The sequence below is a fragment of the Dromaius novaehollandiae genome, chromosome Z (genome assembly GCF_036370855.1).
Source record: "Dromaius novaehollandiae isolate bDroNov1 chromosome Z, bDroNov1.hap1, whole genome shotgun sequence".
Taxonomy (NCBI): Eukaryota; Metazoa; Chordata; class Aves; order Casuariiformes; family Dromaiidae; genus Dromaius; species Dromaius novaehollandiae.
This window is the reverse complement of record NC_088132.1, coordinates 30366718-30385098: the sequence shown is the minus strand read 5'-3', so window position 1 is coordinate 30385098 and position 18381 is coordinate 30366718. Positions and strand designations below refer to the sequence as shown.

Below are 18381 nucleotides of genomic sequence, written 5' to 3'. Positions count from 1 at the left end.
GTTCAAAAAAGCAGAAGTCCAGTAAAGCATTGTGCAATATTTCCATGTTTACTGTACTGGATGCACTGGGTAAATACCCTCAATAATACTTACTATTTCATATATAAATAACAATCTCCAATTTTATAAGGATGCTACTTGATTTTCAAGTAAATATTATAAATGGAAAAGACAAATCAAAAAAAGAGATACTGAATTAAAAGTATATTGAAGACAAGTTTATGTATGCAGTTAACCCCTGCAGCACTGTATTTGCAGGACTCAGATCATGAATATTCCAAAATGACTAATAACATCCTACCTCTAACACCTCCAAATAGGCCTGCCCCACATTCTCTTTATATATCCATCCGCTTCCTGTAATAAGACAACACTGTCTTCACTTCTCCTTTTTACTTCCTGCTCCTGCAACACCTCAGAGTTTGAAGTGTAGTCAGTTCCTTACTGATCGATTCACTCCACTTCTATCCTGCTAGGCCACTTCCCAGTTCCCTTTCTCTGCGGGTTCACTAGTACTTCTTCTACGACCAAGAAGCTAACAGAAGGTCTCACTCTTGTTTTCCATTACAGCTGGGGCTCATAGGGAACCCAGATACATAAGCAACCCTTAAACCCATGTGTGCATCATTCCAACTTAACTCACTCCAGCCCCTCAAATCCAACTATCAGATATACATAACAGGCCAGAGTAAAAATAGACTTTGCCCTCCCAGGAGCCTGAGGCAGCAATGTGCCAAGCCAGAATGCCTAGAGGTATCTATGCCACCAGGGATGGAGGTTCCCTGCTTGAGGGCAACTCCTGAGAGCAACCACAACTGTTCGTCAAGGAAAAACACTAACGATGTCAACGAGCAGCAAGGGTTAATGTGCTCAGGATGGACATGACTGCAGAGCCCATTTTACGGCATGTCAGTACCATCCAATATCTCTGTCCTCTGGTTTGCTTCTGAGTAACAGTTTCCTGATCTTCCACCCCGCATACATGTTAGTTCATTCCTGGGCTGCCCTCTGGGAGCCAACTGGGTTGCACCTCCATGCATAGCTACACAGATGCAACTGTGCCACCCCGCATAGTCCTCCAATGCTACATCAGCATGCTTTGCTCTCCTGCGTGTTCCCAAACCATAGCCCACAGCATGCAACACACAGTCTCAAGCACCATGCTCTAAACAAAACACTCCAGCAGTCTGGGACACACTGAGTGGAAAAAGGCAGCAGCATACCATAGGGAGTCTAAAGGATCCCCAGGCTGAGTGGTGCGCAAGCAGATACGGCCAGCCTGCTCCAGAAGGGATTAATCAAGAATTATACATATATGTGAGCCAATTCAAAATAACTGGCCTGAAGGCCAGGTGTTGGATGCCCTTGGTAATGTTGACAAGGCTGTACACTGGCAAAGATAACCTTAGAAATGCATAGCCAACGTAGCAATGTCTAACTGATTGTACAGTGTCAGCTGCACAAGTCCTACCAGCTATGAGCTTCAGCTCAATGGGGTGTTTGTTTTCACCAGCACAATTATTTAGCATCATCCCTGTTCAGTATTTTTCTTTCTGGCTACAGTGAGTAAGAGAGAAGAGAGACAATTACAGTGGATTCTGCTGAATGAATGACTATTTTGGGAAGTATTCACTCCTAATTTAGGTGGCTAATTTAGAAGATCAACCTCCCAAGCATCCCTCTACAGTAAATAGATAAGCTACTCCAGTTTTGAAGCACGACCTCACTTAGATGCCTTCACTTGCCCTTTTCCATTGAGGCAGACACCACCTGGGAGAGCATTATGCTTGTTTCCTCCCGGTCTCACTTGGGAATCCGGTAAGTCACAAAAGAGTTTTATTTTGTAACTTTGGAGCGCAAAAGTTATTTATGGCTCTCTGAGGGCATGTCAAACCCAAGAACTCGGCATGTGCACATGACCATAATCACCACTGCCTGCACAGGGTACTGTGAGTGACATCACATCGTGCCACTTCTACTGGATAAAAGCTGATCTATGAGTAGGACCTTTTTCCGCCTGTGGTGCCCTGGCACCATCATGTCAAGGCTCACAGAAGTACTGAGAACATGCAGTAAGAGGCTACCTCTCACTGACAGGTGAAATCCACCATTAGAACATAGTGCAGTCAGTTCCTTAGGAACAAGAAAGAGTGTTCCCTCCCTGCGGAGCTCCACCAGGCACAAACCGAGATATTACTGGACGTGCAAACTGAAATCTTTATCGGCTAATTTATTCGCAAGACTCCTGCCAGACATTTTTAATAGCAACTGTAAATCTCTTGAAATGTAGAAAAAAGCAATATAATCCAATAAAAGAAATGTGCTTAGAAATCATTTGAGAGGAATTAACCAGATATATAAGCCATGTATTTTTAATTACATGTGAACGTGAACTGCCAAATTTTAAGGTCAACTATTTTTGTGTCTGTCTGATTTTCTTATTTATTTTCTAAACATACTTTCAATGTAAAATAGGTTGGAGAAAGAATGAAAGAAAATGTGAGAACAAAGAAATAACAAGCTAGAAAGGAGATCCATCAAGAAAAAGAGTTAAATAAAACAGGGAAAAAGACATCAGACTTGAACAAAAAGGTGTCCAGGAGTGTTTCCAATAAATCCAGATCAGAGACATATTGGCTTTTCTGGCTTATGAAGTAACCCTTAGTGATGGAAGACTGATGCCATATTATATTTGGGGGACTGGTATAAAGAACAATATTAATTGCTAACATAAGAAAGGGTGACAAACAGAAAACGTAGCAAATCTGTGAACCCAGAAGGCACTGGCTCTTATTTTACCACCAATATATCCAGTCATGGGAATTAAACATTTCTATATGCACTTTGCAAAAAAAAAAAAAAAAAAAAAAAAAAAAAGCATTCCTGTTCAGTTCAGAGCTATTCTGAAAACTGAAAAGCTGAATTTGACAAAACCATTTCTGCTGTCAGAAAACCTGCATCCAAACAGAAATGTCGGAGAGTTATTTCCCTAGGTCCAGTTCCACAGAGGAAAAGATTTCCTTCCTCCAGCAGAGCACTGTAAGCCCCAAAGTCCTTACCCAGAATGGCAATTACAAATAGGGACAGGTTCCAAATGCTCATTAAATAAACAGAGAGACTAGTATGTCTCTAAACCATTTTAAGAAGTTAATTTATTGACAAAGGAACTTGGATGTATGCGACTATATTCTATATGGCTAACAGGTCTGGAAAAATGAAGCACCCACCTATTTTGTGGCAATATTTTTTGTCAGCTATAGGATACCAAAGATAATAAATTCCATACTTTAAAGTTGACATGTCCATTATTATTTTTACCATATATTTCTTTACCAGAATACATATATTTCTTTACCAGAAAGGTGTATGTGAAAATCTCAGCCTACAGATAATGCCATGCTTTCAGACTGGCAGGCCACAGGAACGCTGTCCCCAGCTCCGTGACTGTCCAGGGAAGCCTGTCAGCACTCGTGGGACCATGCGCTGACTCTCCTGCTCAGGCAGTGTCACACCGGGCTCTTCCCAGCCAGGCAAGGATGCGAGGCCTGCAGCGAAGGCTCCTCTACTCCCCCTCCTGGGAGGTCCAGAGTTCAGCTGCTGCCATTCCTCCCAAAGTACGGCCTCCTTGCTGCACCAGGAATGAAACACAGCGGAGCTAGATGGTTTTTGCAGAGGAACGCGGGAGCTGGGAGGTGGCAGAGCTCAGACCCCAGCTGCCCGCAGAGGGCAGCCCCACGGGGACATTCTTGCTCTTGCAGATAGGAGGCTCAGAAGGCCCCTGCCCCACACACAGGAGGTGATTTGACTCATTGCGATACCCCCTCTCAGCCTGCTTCTGTATGCATGGACCAAATATACCCTTCTTTCCAGTTCCATATCCAGCACCGGTTTCCCCAGCAATCAGGCAGTGCAGCAGCACTCCGTACGGTGCAGGCAAGGCCTCCACCTCAGCCACCTCAAACTACTTGACTTCCACCAGTAACTGAGCATCATCAGTGAACGGGCCTGCGGATAAATGCATGAACAAGCCCGGCTTAGACAGTGATGTGTATTTACTGCACCCTGACTGAACAGTGTCTGGCATTTGTAACAACATTATCAAGCCAGATAAAGATTAAAAGAAATAGCAATAAACTAGGTGGATATTAGCTCTTTAGGGCAGTTTTCATGGATTTAAAAGCAAGCAAACACAATTTTTGCACCAGAACAGGCAGAGCTGTACTGAAGGAGAAACACAAGCTGAGCGTAAAACTGATCACAATGGAGCAAATGCTTATGAATGCTTCTCAGCACATCAATCATGCTGACTCCCAGCCGTACCACACCACTAGTCCCCCTTCCATGCACTTTCAGACAGACATCCGTCCACATCGCAGAGGAACCCAAGCTCCTTTAGGTTCTGGAAAATAGATTTCGTCCTGATTTTTGTGACAGATGGAGTTGATATAGTCTAAGGATGAAAAAAGCGCCAGTTTTGACAGGCAGCAGATACTGATGCCCCTTGTGGTCAAAGACTATGTTGCTCTGGAATTAAGGTAGCACTAAGAGGAAAGGCAAAGGGTAAATGCACCACTACTCATTTTGTTTTACTCCTCATGTTGTGATTGAATATTATATTTTTGTGTCTACTTCCTTATAAACAAAACAAAAAGAACGGAGAGTGTGGCAGGAAGGCAGGACATCAGCAATTCTTTCAATGAAAACAGATCTCATCCTCTTAGCCAACAGGTTTCAAGCAACTTTTAACTAGCTGGCAAATCTTCATGAAGTATCAAAGAACTATCCTGAAATTTACTGTATGTCTGTGAGCAAGCATCCTCGCAGGTCAGTGTGCTAAAACCCGGGCACAAAATTCCCAAGCAAGAAGCTAATGTAAGCATGCTGAAAAGCAGTGGGGATGCACTAAGTGGAAAGTAGCAATCCTTGAAGACACAGCAGTACTTATACGGTTGCACGACACCCGCACTAGATTTGAGTGTTGCTCTTCGTGTACCAGCACACGGAAATCGGGAGCCCTGTTACTTCAGTAAGAACAAAGTCGGTCTCATTTTGAGCCTGATCTCCAGACCTCTCAGAAAGCAGCTCTGCCCTCGCTTGACTAAGCGGGAAGTTTGGGTGCACACACAGCTCAGGCTAGAGCCTTTTTTCCTTTCTCTTTTTGGCAGGAGCTGGCTCAGCGCAACAGCAACGCTGCCGCGGCAGCCGTACGCGGCTGCCTGCCGCGGCATTTCTCCAGCCCCGCTCCGCTCCGCTCCGCGCCCGAGCCGCGCCGCCGCCGCTCCGCGCCCCTGGGGCGGCCGCCGCGCTGCGGCCGCGCCGCCTTAACGGGAGGAGGGGCTCCTCGGGGGGCTGTCACTCTCCTTAAGCCTTTCCTTTCAAGCTTTGAATGTGAGCTGCCCTCCAGCCCCCCTCTCTCCTTCCCTCCCTCCAGCAGCTCGTAAAGAGAGGAGGGAAAAAAAAAAAAGTTTCAACAACAGGCTGGGCCAATGGCAAGTCGCGAAGCAGGGAAAGGGGGCCGAGCGAAGGGAGAAAAAAGTGGAGAAAAGGAGAAAGAGAGCGAGAGAGCGCAGGCTGGGGGATGTGTAAAAGAAGAAGCGTTGCTAATTTTTTTGTTTGTTTGCTTTTCCATGCATGCATAATGAGGCCTAATCAGAGCACGTTGCTGCTGCTCGGAGGGCACTTTTGTATTTAAAGCCTTGCAAAGAAAAAAGATCCACAGACGGATCCGCAGAGCAGCTTGCAGGGCTTGTTGACAACAGAAGCAGCATCAGTCGCCCAGAGAGAAAGAGAGACCCTGCAGCCTGACTTTTTCCTCCCCCTGTGCTATCTTCTTGCTAACGGGGAGAGACATTTCTTCTCCCTTCCACCCGAAAGTGCAACCCGTACCGAGAGGGAGTGAGCGGAGCCGGGACCGTGAATGGGATCGGAGCGGCTGGCATGTGCAGAGATGCTGCGAGCGGAGAGTTAAAAGCTCCCGAGGAGGCAGCAGCAGCAGCAGCAGCTCGGCATTTATTTTGTGCAAAAAAAGAGAGGAAAAAAAGAGAGAGAAACGGATCCGCATGAGGAGCAGGGCAGCACCATGAGTTCTCCCGGCGCAGCCTGCAAGCCTCCGAGCGCACCCCGGAGCCGCTCTCCTCCAAGCCCCCGGTTGCCCTGAGTCCCCCCACCTCTCCGGGCGCCTTCGCCGCCGCCGCCGCCTCGCCAAGCCGGGAGCAGCTGGTGGGGGGCACGGGACGGCCCCGGGGCGCGCCTGCTTCGTCCCGCGGCCCCGCCGGTTTCAGCTGCCGGGGGCTGGAGGGGCCCGGAGCCCGCGCGGATGGATTGATGCGAGGAGACCTCATGCACACGGTTGGCAGGAGTTTTGCAAACTTTTCCACGGGCGGCAGCTGCTCCTTCTCCTCCTCCTCGTCTACCAGCGACTCTCCCCCGCGACCCTGCGGCAGCAGCCGCCGCCGCCGCCCGCGATGGTGGCCCGCTCGCCCGCTCGGCACGGAGGCGGCGGCGGCCGCCGGTGGCCGCTGCCGGCCGCCTGGCTGTGGCTGGCGGCGGCGCTGGGCGCCGTGTGGCCGCCGCGGGGCTCGCTGGTGCAGGGCCGGCGGCTGATCTGCTGGCAGGCGGTGCTGCAGTGTCAGGGGGAGCCCGAGTGCAGCTACGCTTACAACCAGTACGCCGAGGCGTGCGCCCCGGTGCTCCTGCAGCAGCAGCCCCCGGGCGGCGGCGGGGACGGGCCGGCGGCCGCTGCAGCCTCCGCCGCCTCCTCCAGGCGGCGGTGCCCCAGCCACTGCATCGCGGCCCTCATCCAGCTCAACCACACCCGGCGCGGCCCGGCCCTGGAGGACTGCGACTGCGCGCAGGACGAGAACTGCCGCGCCACCAAGCGCGCCATCGAGCCCTGCCTGCCGCGCACCAGCAGCCCGGCGGCGGGCGGCCCCGGCGGCGGCGGCGGCGCGGGCGGCCCCGGCGTCATGGGCTGCACGGAGGCGCGGCGGCGCTGCGACTGGGACAGCCGCTGCAGCGTGGCGCTCAACCGCTACATGACCTACTGCGGGAAGCTCTTCAACGGGCTGCGCTGCACGCCCGAGTGCCGCGCCGTCATCGAGGACATGCTGGCCGTGCCCAAGGCCGTGCTGCTCAACGACTGCGTGTGCGACGGGCTGGAGCGGCCCATCTGCGAGTCGGTCAAGGAGAACATGGCCCGCCTCTGCTTCGGCGCTGACATGGGCAGCAACGGCGCCGGCAGCAGCGGCGGCTCGGACGGCGGCCTGGAGGAGTACTACGACGAGGACTACGAGGAGGAGCCGAGCCAGAGGGGGAGGGACGAGCTGGAGGACAATACGGGCGCCGAGCCCGGCTTCCCCATGCAGACGGACAGCGCCGGCCGCGCCGCCGCCGCGCCCGCCCGCGCCGCCTGGGCGCTGCTGGCCTCCATCTTACTGCTGCTGCCGCGGCTCTAGCGATCCCGCCTCCTTCCCCTCCTCCGCCGTCGTCCCCCATTTGCTTCGGGGCTCCCCGTGGCCGGCGGCTCGCGGGGCTGCTGCTCGCCTTCTCCCTCGCACAGACGCAGACGGGCCGAGACGCGAGGGGTCTGCGGCGGCGGGGGGAGCGGGGGGCGCTGCCCGGGCGGCGGGCGGCTGGGCCTCAGAGCCGAGCGGGTTTTAAACTCCCTGACCGTTAGTCCGCTGACCGTTAGTCCGGGCTAACGGCCGTCCCTCCACGCGCCCCCCGCCCCCCCCCCCCAAACTTCTCCCTGAAGGTGGACGGTTTCTCCCTCTTTCTCTGTTGATCCCCACCGCGTGTGTGCGGACACTTTTTTTTCCGGCCTCATGCCTGTCCCTTCTCCAAGAGCATTTTGCTGGTGATGCCTTTTTTTTTTTTTTTTTTTTTTTTTTTTGGTTAATTTAGCTGGCTGTGGCCTGGCGAGCCAGCAGCCGTGGCGTTGGCGGGACCGAAAAAGACGGAGGGAGAGGTGCGGGACTGTGGGTTTTATTTTTGTTTGTTTGTTTGTCCTTAGTGTGCACTATGCAATTTCTTCCACCCTGGCTTCTTGTTAGCAGCAAGCAGATGAGCTTAAAAGAGAGACTGCTAGCGAAGCTACTGTAAGTTCCTTACCACCACCAGTCCCAAAAGAAAACAGAAGTAATAATATGCTAATAGTTGGGTTTTAGCATTTGACATGAAGGTTAGAAAGAGGTGAGCTATCCAAACTTGCTGCCAAAACTGTTGCCATACCGGTTAGTTAACAACTTGATTATCATTCATCAAGTATCACAATTCATGGTACAGCGATGCCCCAAAGAGGCTTATACTGCATCTGCCTTTAATTAAATTTAAGAATATAACAGTTTGAATGAATTTGGTGGTTAACAGCACTCCCTCTTGCACACACATCTTTCCTGTAACAAAAGCTTGCCAGCAAAAGTCTCTTTCTCTTTAACCTAACGACAAAAAATGCTGATTTTTTTCAGAGTTGTTGGCTATACTGAACAATGCAACTTTTGTTTTAAAAGAGCTCTGCACTGCCATCTTTGAAAGACACTTTTAAACTCAAGAACATGTATGTACAAATATCCTGAAAAGTTATATTGCCTCTCCTCATATCAGGGTGCTGACCTCTGGTAAATCTTATATAAAAATGTATTTAAGACTGGGATTTGTTACCAGTTGCTCTTCTTTGTATATAGAATTTTATAAATTGTATGCTTTGGGAATAATTTATTTAAAAAAAATAAAAAGTTTTAAATCCACATCCTATTTGCCAGATAATTGCATTTGCTATTCTTTTCTGGAAAGGTACAGATTTCATTTTATGTTTAAAGGGATACCAGCAGCAATGAAGTATTCTCTAGAACATCAAATGTACAGTGTATTTTATAGATTTGAAGTTAACTTTCTTATTTGGAGAGACTTTATGAACGTTGTAGAATTGTATAAATGCATTTCCAAGCTGCCTTAAACCTTGTATTTTTATAGAAGGCATAAAAAAGGCCTATGTTTTAAATATCTATGGCTTTGTGTATTTTTTAAACGTGTAAATTAGTAAAGAAGGAGCTTCAAATAATGGACGTGGTGAAGTTGTTTTCCAGGGACACTTGAACTCTCAGCACCCGAGGTTGGAGGAAGGGGGGAAGTGAACCACAAAAAAAACAAACAAAAAACAATCAACAAACACAAATCTCTGTCTGCCTGTAATACTTTACATAGATGTAAATTACTGCTATTCTTACTTTAACGAATAATTACATGCAAGAAGTAAATACAGCTTTGAAAGTACTACTTTAAAAGAGTGGTTGATTTTATAATGCGTTGGCATGGTAACATGCCAGTGCCAGAAGAGTGTAAAACAATTCAAAGACACTGCTTCTATATGTATGTAGAATTTATCAGTGCGCCGTGCTTTCTTCATGAAGTGGAGGCATGTTGCTCTCACTGACACAGAGAAATGCTCCCGGGCACGCAAACAAGTAAATGGTGAGAAATACATGCGTACAGGCAGCAAATGTTTCAAACAAGTCTTCTTGCGGGCTGTGGTGCATGCTTCAAGTGGTTTGCAACAAAATGCATGAAAGTTTGCCATTCAGCCTGCTTTTTCCCACAATGAAGAATGCAAAAGTAAACAAACTGGGGTGATCAGCAATTACCGGATCTTGCAATATTGTTCTTAGGAGTTGCTTTGCATCGTGCTGAAGGCTGGTTTGCTGCCAGAGCTACTGATCTACACTCAAACGCCCTTAGATAAATAATTACACTCTTAAGCTGTGTCGAGTGCTGATACACTTGACCTTGTAAATAGAAATGTTTGCAGTAGGAATAAACTCCAGCATTGGAAAATCTTTTAAACATTAACACAAAAGAGAGAGCTCAGTCCTCTGGGGATTTGAGTTTGGACTGTGTCAAGCTAGGCACTCACCAAAAAAAAAAAAAAAAAAAAAAAGGAAAAAAGGTTTATTTATCTTTTATTCATGCTGTTTATTTAAAGCTTTTCATTTTAAATGCCTTGATTGCAAGGCAAGTCAGAAGTTTAAAAGCTACCACAAATAAACTTTGACTGAGGGGGTGACAGATTAGCAAGATAGTTAGTGCCTTTTTCATTTTACCAGATCTTGACAGAGGGCAAATCCACATCTGTCTGTTGTATAAATCAACAAAATTAGAAATCCCTGCTTCTGGGATTAGTTATTTCAGTGACAGATTATTTTATTATTTCTTTAGGGTGTGAATGTGATTAGGTTGCCCAGAGATACACATACATGGATGTGTGTGCACACACATAAACCAACCCCCAAATAGTTGTGATACCAAACAAGTGTATGAGTATGGTGTGTGGCTATGATCTTAAGTTCGTTTTTAAAGTCATCTGAACGGTTGAGTAGGCTTATTGTTAAAACAAAGCTCAAAACGTTGTTTCTTTAGGAAGAGAACAAAGAGTAGTAGGGTGAGACTTGTAAATGGAATCAGCTTTCTTTACAAAATGCTGAGTTTGCAATTGTTTAGGGATGATCTTAAATATTTTCTCCAGTTCCTTGGCAGATGCTCTGAAACATATTTTCAGTTTGTCAACATTTCGTGCCCATGAAGACTACTTTAACTCATTTTTGATGAAAAATTAAGTCCCAGTAAAAAGCCTCTGTTTTTCCTCAGCAAGGAGTAAAGACATTAGCACTAGAAAAGGACTGATAATTAACTGCTACAATAAACTCAAGACTTGATTTTACAGGCTCCTGTCAAAAGCATCTGCCTGGAATAAATCAACACTGAGCACCACTGGGGAGAGAGGACTCATCTTTATGCTTCCTTCCCCACAGAAAGTGGATCATTTTAATTTAAATAATTGTACAATAAATACAGCTAATAATTGTACAATAAATACAGCTGAACTAATTCTGTCCTATGAGCGCCTTCTCGCAGAGAGATAACTTTGTGGAATTAGCCGTGTTGTCAGAGTAAGCACGATTTCCAGGAGGAATGGCTGTGCCTATTGGTGTGTGTCCCAGCCTACAGAGGCTGTGCAGATGTTGGTGTCCATCAAATTTATATTTCTCTTGCTTGATTTTGAGACGAATGGAAATTCTCAAAATGTCAAGGGATGTAGTAAGGACAGCTTTAAACGAGGAAAAGGCTTCACATTCCCTGACAGAGGAGATTTTCCACAGGAAAGGAAGTTCTCATTTTTCTGGATATTTGAAAGTGCTCTTTGCCAAGGTCCTGTCCAGACAATCTCTTCCGGGGGGAGAAGGAACCCTCTACCATTTCATGTAAAATAATCCAGTAGGATCTGTTCCCTTTTTATTCCCAGTTACCAGGTTTGAATTCTTGGTGACAGTTTATTTGTCTTTGGAGGCACTTCAGTGACAAATGTTTAAGGGAGTGTGGGACAATGGTGGAGAACAAGGAGGCAGTTCATTGAACTGACAGTGACCATACAGTAAATAGAGGGAGATTCAAGCTTCACTGATCACCCAAGCGCACAGCAAAGCTTTTGTATGCAATCACAATGGACATAACATAAGGTCTCTGTTTATTTTTAACAATATACACCAATGTATACAGGCAGGCATACATAACTTTCAAAATAAATATGAAATGAAGCCTTGCAAGGAGGGAAAGGAAAGGTCTGGTTTGGCCAAGTCATTTATGGTCACACAGAAAAGTCTGATGGATTTTAGTTACAGTCTCCTCTCCAGTCCTTGTAAGAGCTGTTAGGGTACTGGACCTCTTACTCTCAGCAGGCGTGTGTAATGAAAATGTATGGTATGGGTGCAAAGGTGACAACAGACAACTTTGCATGGACAGAACAAGAAATCCCACCTCAGTGTAAGGCAAAACCATTCAGTATTACATGATTACTTGCTTTTTTGTTTGTTTTGCTTTGAGTACACTGGAGGGAGATGGGAGGAATTCCAAAATAGCCAAGGTGCACGTATAAAAAGTGGTGGGACACAAAATCATCATCAGCTGAGTCATGGAAAGTGCTACTTGGCTGACTTAGCTGCATTGCATTTTCAATGCCATTAAAACAAATTCAGACCAGTCAATGGATACTGTTCCTGTCCCCAGTAATAACATCACAGAATGCCACACTGCCCATGATAACATACCCATTGCAGGCAGGCTTGCAGCACAACACGATTTTAAATGGGATAGCAGAGCTTCTGTGTGAGATTTCAAGTCTGTGATGCAGATTTGTAAGCAGTAAAGTCGAAAGTTACTGTATTTTACTTGAGGCTGTCGTAGACAGTTGAAAAGGCTCACATTGACTGTCTGAATGACATAAGTAATGCGCTATTAGCATAAATACTTTCTAAGACATCCATTTAATCAATTTCTTAAATAACAGAATGATCTACTACAAAATAGTGGACTGTATACACTATATTTTGGCACAAAGATGGTCATTCTCCCACTAGTAACCAGGGGCTCTAAATAAATGATTTCAACAATGTTTTATTAAAGGAGGACAAGAGCCCTCGAGCTGCATTAATCGGGGAGAAGTCGAGTGGCACTTTTGTTATGGAAATGTTAAACACATAATAGTTCAGACAAACAATGTGGAGCCACTTCATTCTCTCAGCCATGCTGACACCTCTTAAAGAGGAACTGCAGGGAAGGATGTGGGAAAGATTTGCTTTCTGAGGAAGCTTTCAGCTAATATTTTGGATATTTACCTCCAAAACTCAGGCAGTGCAAATGTAACTGAAAGGCATAAAAATAAAACAATAAAGAGGGATGATTTATGTAGCTACTCCTAGTGATAAGCATTTGGTGTCCAAAATCAAATAAAGATACTCATTGACAAAACATTTTATTAAAGGTCTTTTCATTAATTTATTATGAGCCCAGTGGATATTATTGTACAGAGTGAATGTGCATAAAGAGAGATTTTTGAAAACAAATGGTGACATAGTACTAACGTTATACCTCCGATATACTTCAGGGGGAGAGAAGCGAGATCCTAGAGTAAGGAAACAGATGAACATGGGTTTAGTAAAACAGGACGGAAATTAAAGGTTGGGGTGTAGGTAATCCAGAAATATGTTAATAAAGTGGTACAGGAAAAATGATATTGCTGTGTAGAGAGAGAGATACAGTTTCAAAGGTGGTGTTTTGAATAGGCTGGAGGAAAGAAAGGTGAGGAAATAGGATGACCCTTGTGTAGAGAAGGTTTGGAGAATGAAGAAATGGTGGACTTGCTTATAAGGAGAAAGAAGCTATAGAAGTCATCAAGAAGTTAGTTGACACACAGATGGAAAATAACAGAAGGAAAAAAAAAATCAAGGTAGCAGGCCCTGATAATGTCAGCAGGGCCAAAAAGGAAGAGGAATTTGGAAGTAAGATGAGTATTCAGCTTTGGGGAGAAGGATTTTTCTTTCCCTCTCTCCAGAAGCTTGAGTAGGAAGTTATCATCCCCCTGTAGTTGGTGTTCGTGAGGGTGCACCTGGAAAACTGTGTCCAGGTTGGAGACCATCTCCCCATCCCCAAGTTCAAGAAGGATATTGCTGAAGAAGGTGGAAGGCTGCCAAGATGGTCCGGGGCCTAGAGCTTGTGACCTGCAAGGAGAGGATGGGAGCTGAGCTGTCAGAAAAGAAACTACCAGTAATCTAACAGCAACCTACAGCTACTGAAAGGGGCATTGCAAAGACTACAAGTCCAAACAGTTCTTGGTACGGGTAGATGGTACAACAAGGGGAAGCAGGCACAAACTGCAGCTGGGAGGTTCAGACTGGGCATTAGGAAAACTTCACTAGGATGGGTAGTGCAGCAGTGGGATGGATTGCCAGGAGAAAATGGAATGCCCGTCTTTAGAGGTTTTCAGACTTGGCTAGACATGGCCACAGCTGGCCTGACCTTGTGTTAGCTGTAGTCCAGCTTCTAGTAGAAAGTCCCTTCCAAACAACTTGCTATAGTTCTGTGATGTTGATATGGGGAGGGCAGTGGAAAATCCAAGATGCCTTTTGACTAGACCTAGAGTGAGATCAGGCAGAGGAACAGATACAGTGTACTGCGATGGAGATACTGGGGCTGCAGCGCTGGGGACAAGACAAGGTTGCTACTGTCCACAGGGGCAGAGAGAGTGGAAAACAGTTGGAAGGGGTCAATGAAAGTTTAGGAAGAGGCTGGAGACCAACATATAACATTTACTCCAGGACTTGGAGACCAGAGGGAGAAAGGAACTGTAATAGAACGGAAATATGGAAATGTAAGGGAATGTAAGGAGGAAAAGGAAAGTGTCTGTCTGATGGTAACACAAATTGAAAAATGGGCGGCTTGACTGGAATGGGGAAGGACAGTGCTAGGAAGAGAATTTGGAGGAAACTGAAAGTGCAGAAGAGACCTCCCTTCCCTTTCTGTGAGAAATAGTTGTTTATAAACATGTCTGACACTCATCACCACAGTATCTTGGTGACTCAAAACAGTAGAAATACAAGAAAACTGGGCCTTCGCCTGTACATGCTGACAGAGTCTGTATTTTTAACATAGCACCATCTGAGAGATTACAGTATTCTGTATAGTCACAAAACACACATCATCATGGAAATAAACATAGCTTGCTAGATGTCCTCACTTAACACAAAAATCAAGCCACACCTGCTTATAATGTCTTGTACTAAAATAATTCAGTCACCTACTACTTTTATGGTGTGAGTATATATTTGGCTTAGGCTAGTTTTCATTGTTTAAACATGTAAGAGGTTAAATGGTTTAAACAGAACAAATACAGGCACCGCAGTTTTCTGTAATCTACTGGCAATGGCACTAAGCCTTCTTCTAACTGAAATGATAGCAGTGAAGTGCTAGTGTAGACATGATCTTTGTATTTTTAGCATGATGGCACATAGATCTGTGAACTTCTGTATCAATATTCCTACCTATCTTCTGAAATCCTATTGCATTGCAGCACAGGAGAGTGTAATTATAAAATGGTTATTAGACTATTTGTGGAAAAGAATGTATGATCACAATAGTTACTTGGTAGTAACAGTCTCCTTGTTACCTCTTTTCAGGAGTTATGGTGTCATTCTAAACTTGTTAAAACATTTTGGGCAGCATGTAGAAGTGGACTATATCAGAAGGTAAAGCAGGAGTCCATAGAAACTTTTGTGTGATCTTACCTTCTTATGCATATTAGTGTATTAATGAGTATATTGTATGCTTGCATATCAGTATTAAGATAAAGGAAATGGGAAAATCAAATACAGACCAATGTGTCTTAGTCTATGCCTCTCAGGAACTGAGGCCATGGACGAATATGAATTATAGGAGTGTGTATTATATAAAAAGGACTGAAAGAACATTCATGACAAATACCTTGTCCAAAATATCTACACTTTTTATGACATAGCATTTTGTTTACATGGGACTAAATCCTTGACTCTTGCTAGAGGTAGTATGAGTTTACAATAGGGTAAGTGATGTCATTATTTGGCCTATGACTTTATTTCCATTCTTAGAGTGAAATATTAATCACTGTAATGGATGGTGTTTGAGAAGACAATTGAGAAGAGGTTATGTGAATCAACAGGCTTTAGGTTGAAAAGTAACCCTTGGGATTAGCCTAGTGTAGCTTAGACAGTTGGCCAAGAACCAACTGAGATATGTAAACCTGAGTGCCTGAATGCGTTGAGGAAGGAGTGTTAATATGCAAACGCTATTGCTGTAATGGAGAGGACATCTTTGGAACAGACGCTGATAGGAAAGACAGGGAAATCTGAGAAATTGTGAAACCTTTTCCCTTTTGGGCTGTATAAACCTTGTGTGGTTTCATATTTGGCAATTTTAGACTAAATTTCAGAACATACTGACTGCGTGCAGAGTCTAAATATAACTCCCTTTCATTATATTCAGAAATAATTATGACTGTTTTCAGAGCTCATTGGGAATATTGTGGTCAGAATATTGTCTGGTTTGCCTAGACATTTGTGTAATAAGCAAGGAAAAAAGCAGTATCAACCAAGTGCCTCCTCTGCATAAGGAAGTGTCCAATCCTGTGAGCTCTATCTACGAGCCAGCTGAAGCTTGCCTTTTTCAAAAATTCACTGGAGCAAAGTTTGTTTTCTCAAAGTGCTTCTGAAGGGAAAATTTGCTGACTTTATCAGCACAAAGGAAAGCATGGTGCGGTGGTGCTCTCAGGCCAGATTTTAAGCCTGGGGAGGCCTCAGCTCTCTGCGGTGCAAATCGAGGCGGACAGTTGCATTGTGGGACCTGCAGCTCAAACTCATCAGATTTTGTGGCCTTCAGGAGAGCTGAGACAGAAACTACAAAAGCTCTGTTTGCCCCTAATCCAGGGCCTGATTTGACTCAGGCCCTACCCTCGGAGTAAGGTAAAAAACCTGCTTTAAATTACACCTGCTTGCAGCTGTCTCCTGGGATGCTGTGTCGGCTGGGGAGTAGCTGGTTGGAAATGTGCTCCAGCCTTAATCCCTTTTACCCCCGCTGTCCTTCTGTGTGAGAAGATTAAGACAGGGTGCAGAAAGCTGGTTAAACCATCTCAGCTCTGTCTGAAGAGCTTTCTACGCTGGGGCAGTTTTAACTCTCATGTCTGCTGTCAAAATGGGCTGGGACCTAGTTCATAGTCTTCTGTTGGCAGGGTTTCCATTAAAAAAAAATGAGAATAGCTGTAGTAAATCAGATGCAGCCTTTGGCTTCTGAAACGATACAAATATGACCTTGACTCATTGCAGCCCGTAGGAATCCTCTCTTTAACTTTGGTTTGTCTGGACTGATTTTGTGATCCTTTATGGCAAAGCTTTATGGCAAAGACAGTTCTGCAAGAAAATACAGCTACTTTATATTTTGAATTTTCTTTTTTGGGGAGAAGTAGTGTGAGGAAGAGAAGAAACAAATTCCTTTTTTTTTGCCTAAGCATTTGGAATACAGTTGCCTAAAATCAGGAAAGCATTATGGTAAACCTTTTGTCATCATCCTTTGATTCTTAATGATGATAACAAGCTAAATGAAAACAAAATTTGTTTTGGAAATGTTTCCCTAACTATTTATAAGCATTTTAATATTTGAGTTATCAGGAGCACATAAATACCAACAAAATTGCAATGAATGTGTCAAGACTGTAGGTCAGAAAAAAAGTAATGAAAATGCTATTTCCTGCAAATGTTACAATATAAATTGTTTACCTTTGGAGATAACAGATAAGTAGCAATCTTGTGTATTGAGGAGAAAAATGTTATTTCAGATTTAGTATACTAAAAACATAAACCCTAAGAAGGGGATGTGATTTCAAAACTGATTTAATCTTTAACACACTAGCGGTTTTATTACATAATGCATTTTACTTTTCTGAAATTCCTGGAGTAACTCTGAGGATATACATATTTTAAAAGAAAATAATTTAATGTCACACCAAGGCTGGTGCTTTAAACATAAAAATCTTCAGGAAATCCTGGTCTAGATGACTGATTTTTTTTTTAAGTAACTACCTATATTTAACTATAGCTAAGTGCTTAGTGTGAAAAAAAAAAAGTGATAAACAGTATAATATACCAGCCAGGCTTGCTTTCTCCTCAGATTTCTATTCTTCCATTTGTTTCAGATTTGCTTAAGAAAAAGAATGTGAAAGACACGGTTTCAGAAACACACTGCCACTTTAAGAGGATACAACATGCCTATTAATAATTGTATTACTCCTCTATTATTGTTAAGAATAATGAAGGAATGGGAGCGTTGGCCCCCAAGCTGAATTTATCCTGAAATGTTTTCAATTAACTCTTGGCACCGGCAGGAAAGCATCAAACCTTTCCCATGCTGAAATATGGAAAATCTGCAGGGAACATCCCAGCAGGAGTGGAATTTCATTAAAACAAGCACATCATAATTCAACGACTTCTGCACCCTCTTTAAGCCCTTCTATTGATAAGGAGTCCGAGGCGATTTTTATGGATTTGCAAGGAGAAATGATTTCATAAGATCTTTTCAAAGAGTTTGTTTTGGCTGAGGCTTTTGAGTTATTATCTGTTCCCTGATGAAAAAATGGTAAGACATTTGGCATAACTGTGACTACTAGATAAGAGGCAGAACTGAAGAGACTTTAAGCAAGATTTTATCCTTCAGACAACTCCTTTCTGTAATCTCTGTAGGAACTGACTCCACAGCTATTTTCCCAGATCTTTTAAAAATTGAATTGCCATTATAACCTGCATTTTTGAGTGACTGATGTGGAGAGTGAGTATACTTGGGGGCTAGTTGCACATTCAAAGACACACACATGCATTTTAATATTAAATCTGTAAATATTTATTTCATATTAAGATATTTAATTGATTTGCACATTGATTTAATAAAATGCATACCCCTTTGCCTAGCCACATATAATCTTAAAACATTTGGCTCTACTAGATGTAAATAAAATTAACACATATGTGGAATTTAGGG

The 18381-nt window shown here is 44.3% G+C and overlaps 1 protein-coding gene across 1 annotated transcript; it reads left to right on the top strand.

Annotated features, from left to right (window-relative positions):
• The first annotated feature begins 5475 nt into the window (after positions 1-5475).
• Positions 5476-9000, top strand: LOC135325147 (growth arrest-specific protein 1-like). Its single transcript, XM_064502812.1, has one exon. It carries the CDS (start codon positions 6465-6467, stop codon positions 7452-7454), a length of 990 nt encoding a protein of 329 aa, XP_064358882.1. The 5' UTR covers positions 5476-6464; the 3' UTR covers positions 7455-9000.
• Positions 9001-18381: the final 9381 nt, after the last annotated feature.

Coding starts and splice junctions, on each gene's coding strand:
- LOC135325147 (XM_064502812.1), top strand. CDS start 6,465: ATGGTGGCCCGCTCGCCCGCTCGGCACGGAGGCGGCGGCGGCCGCCGG.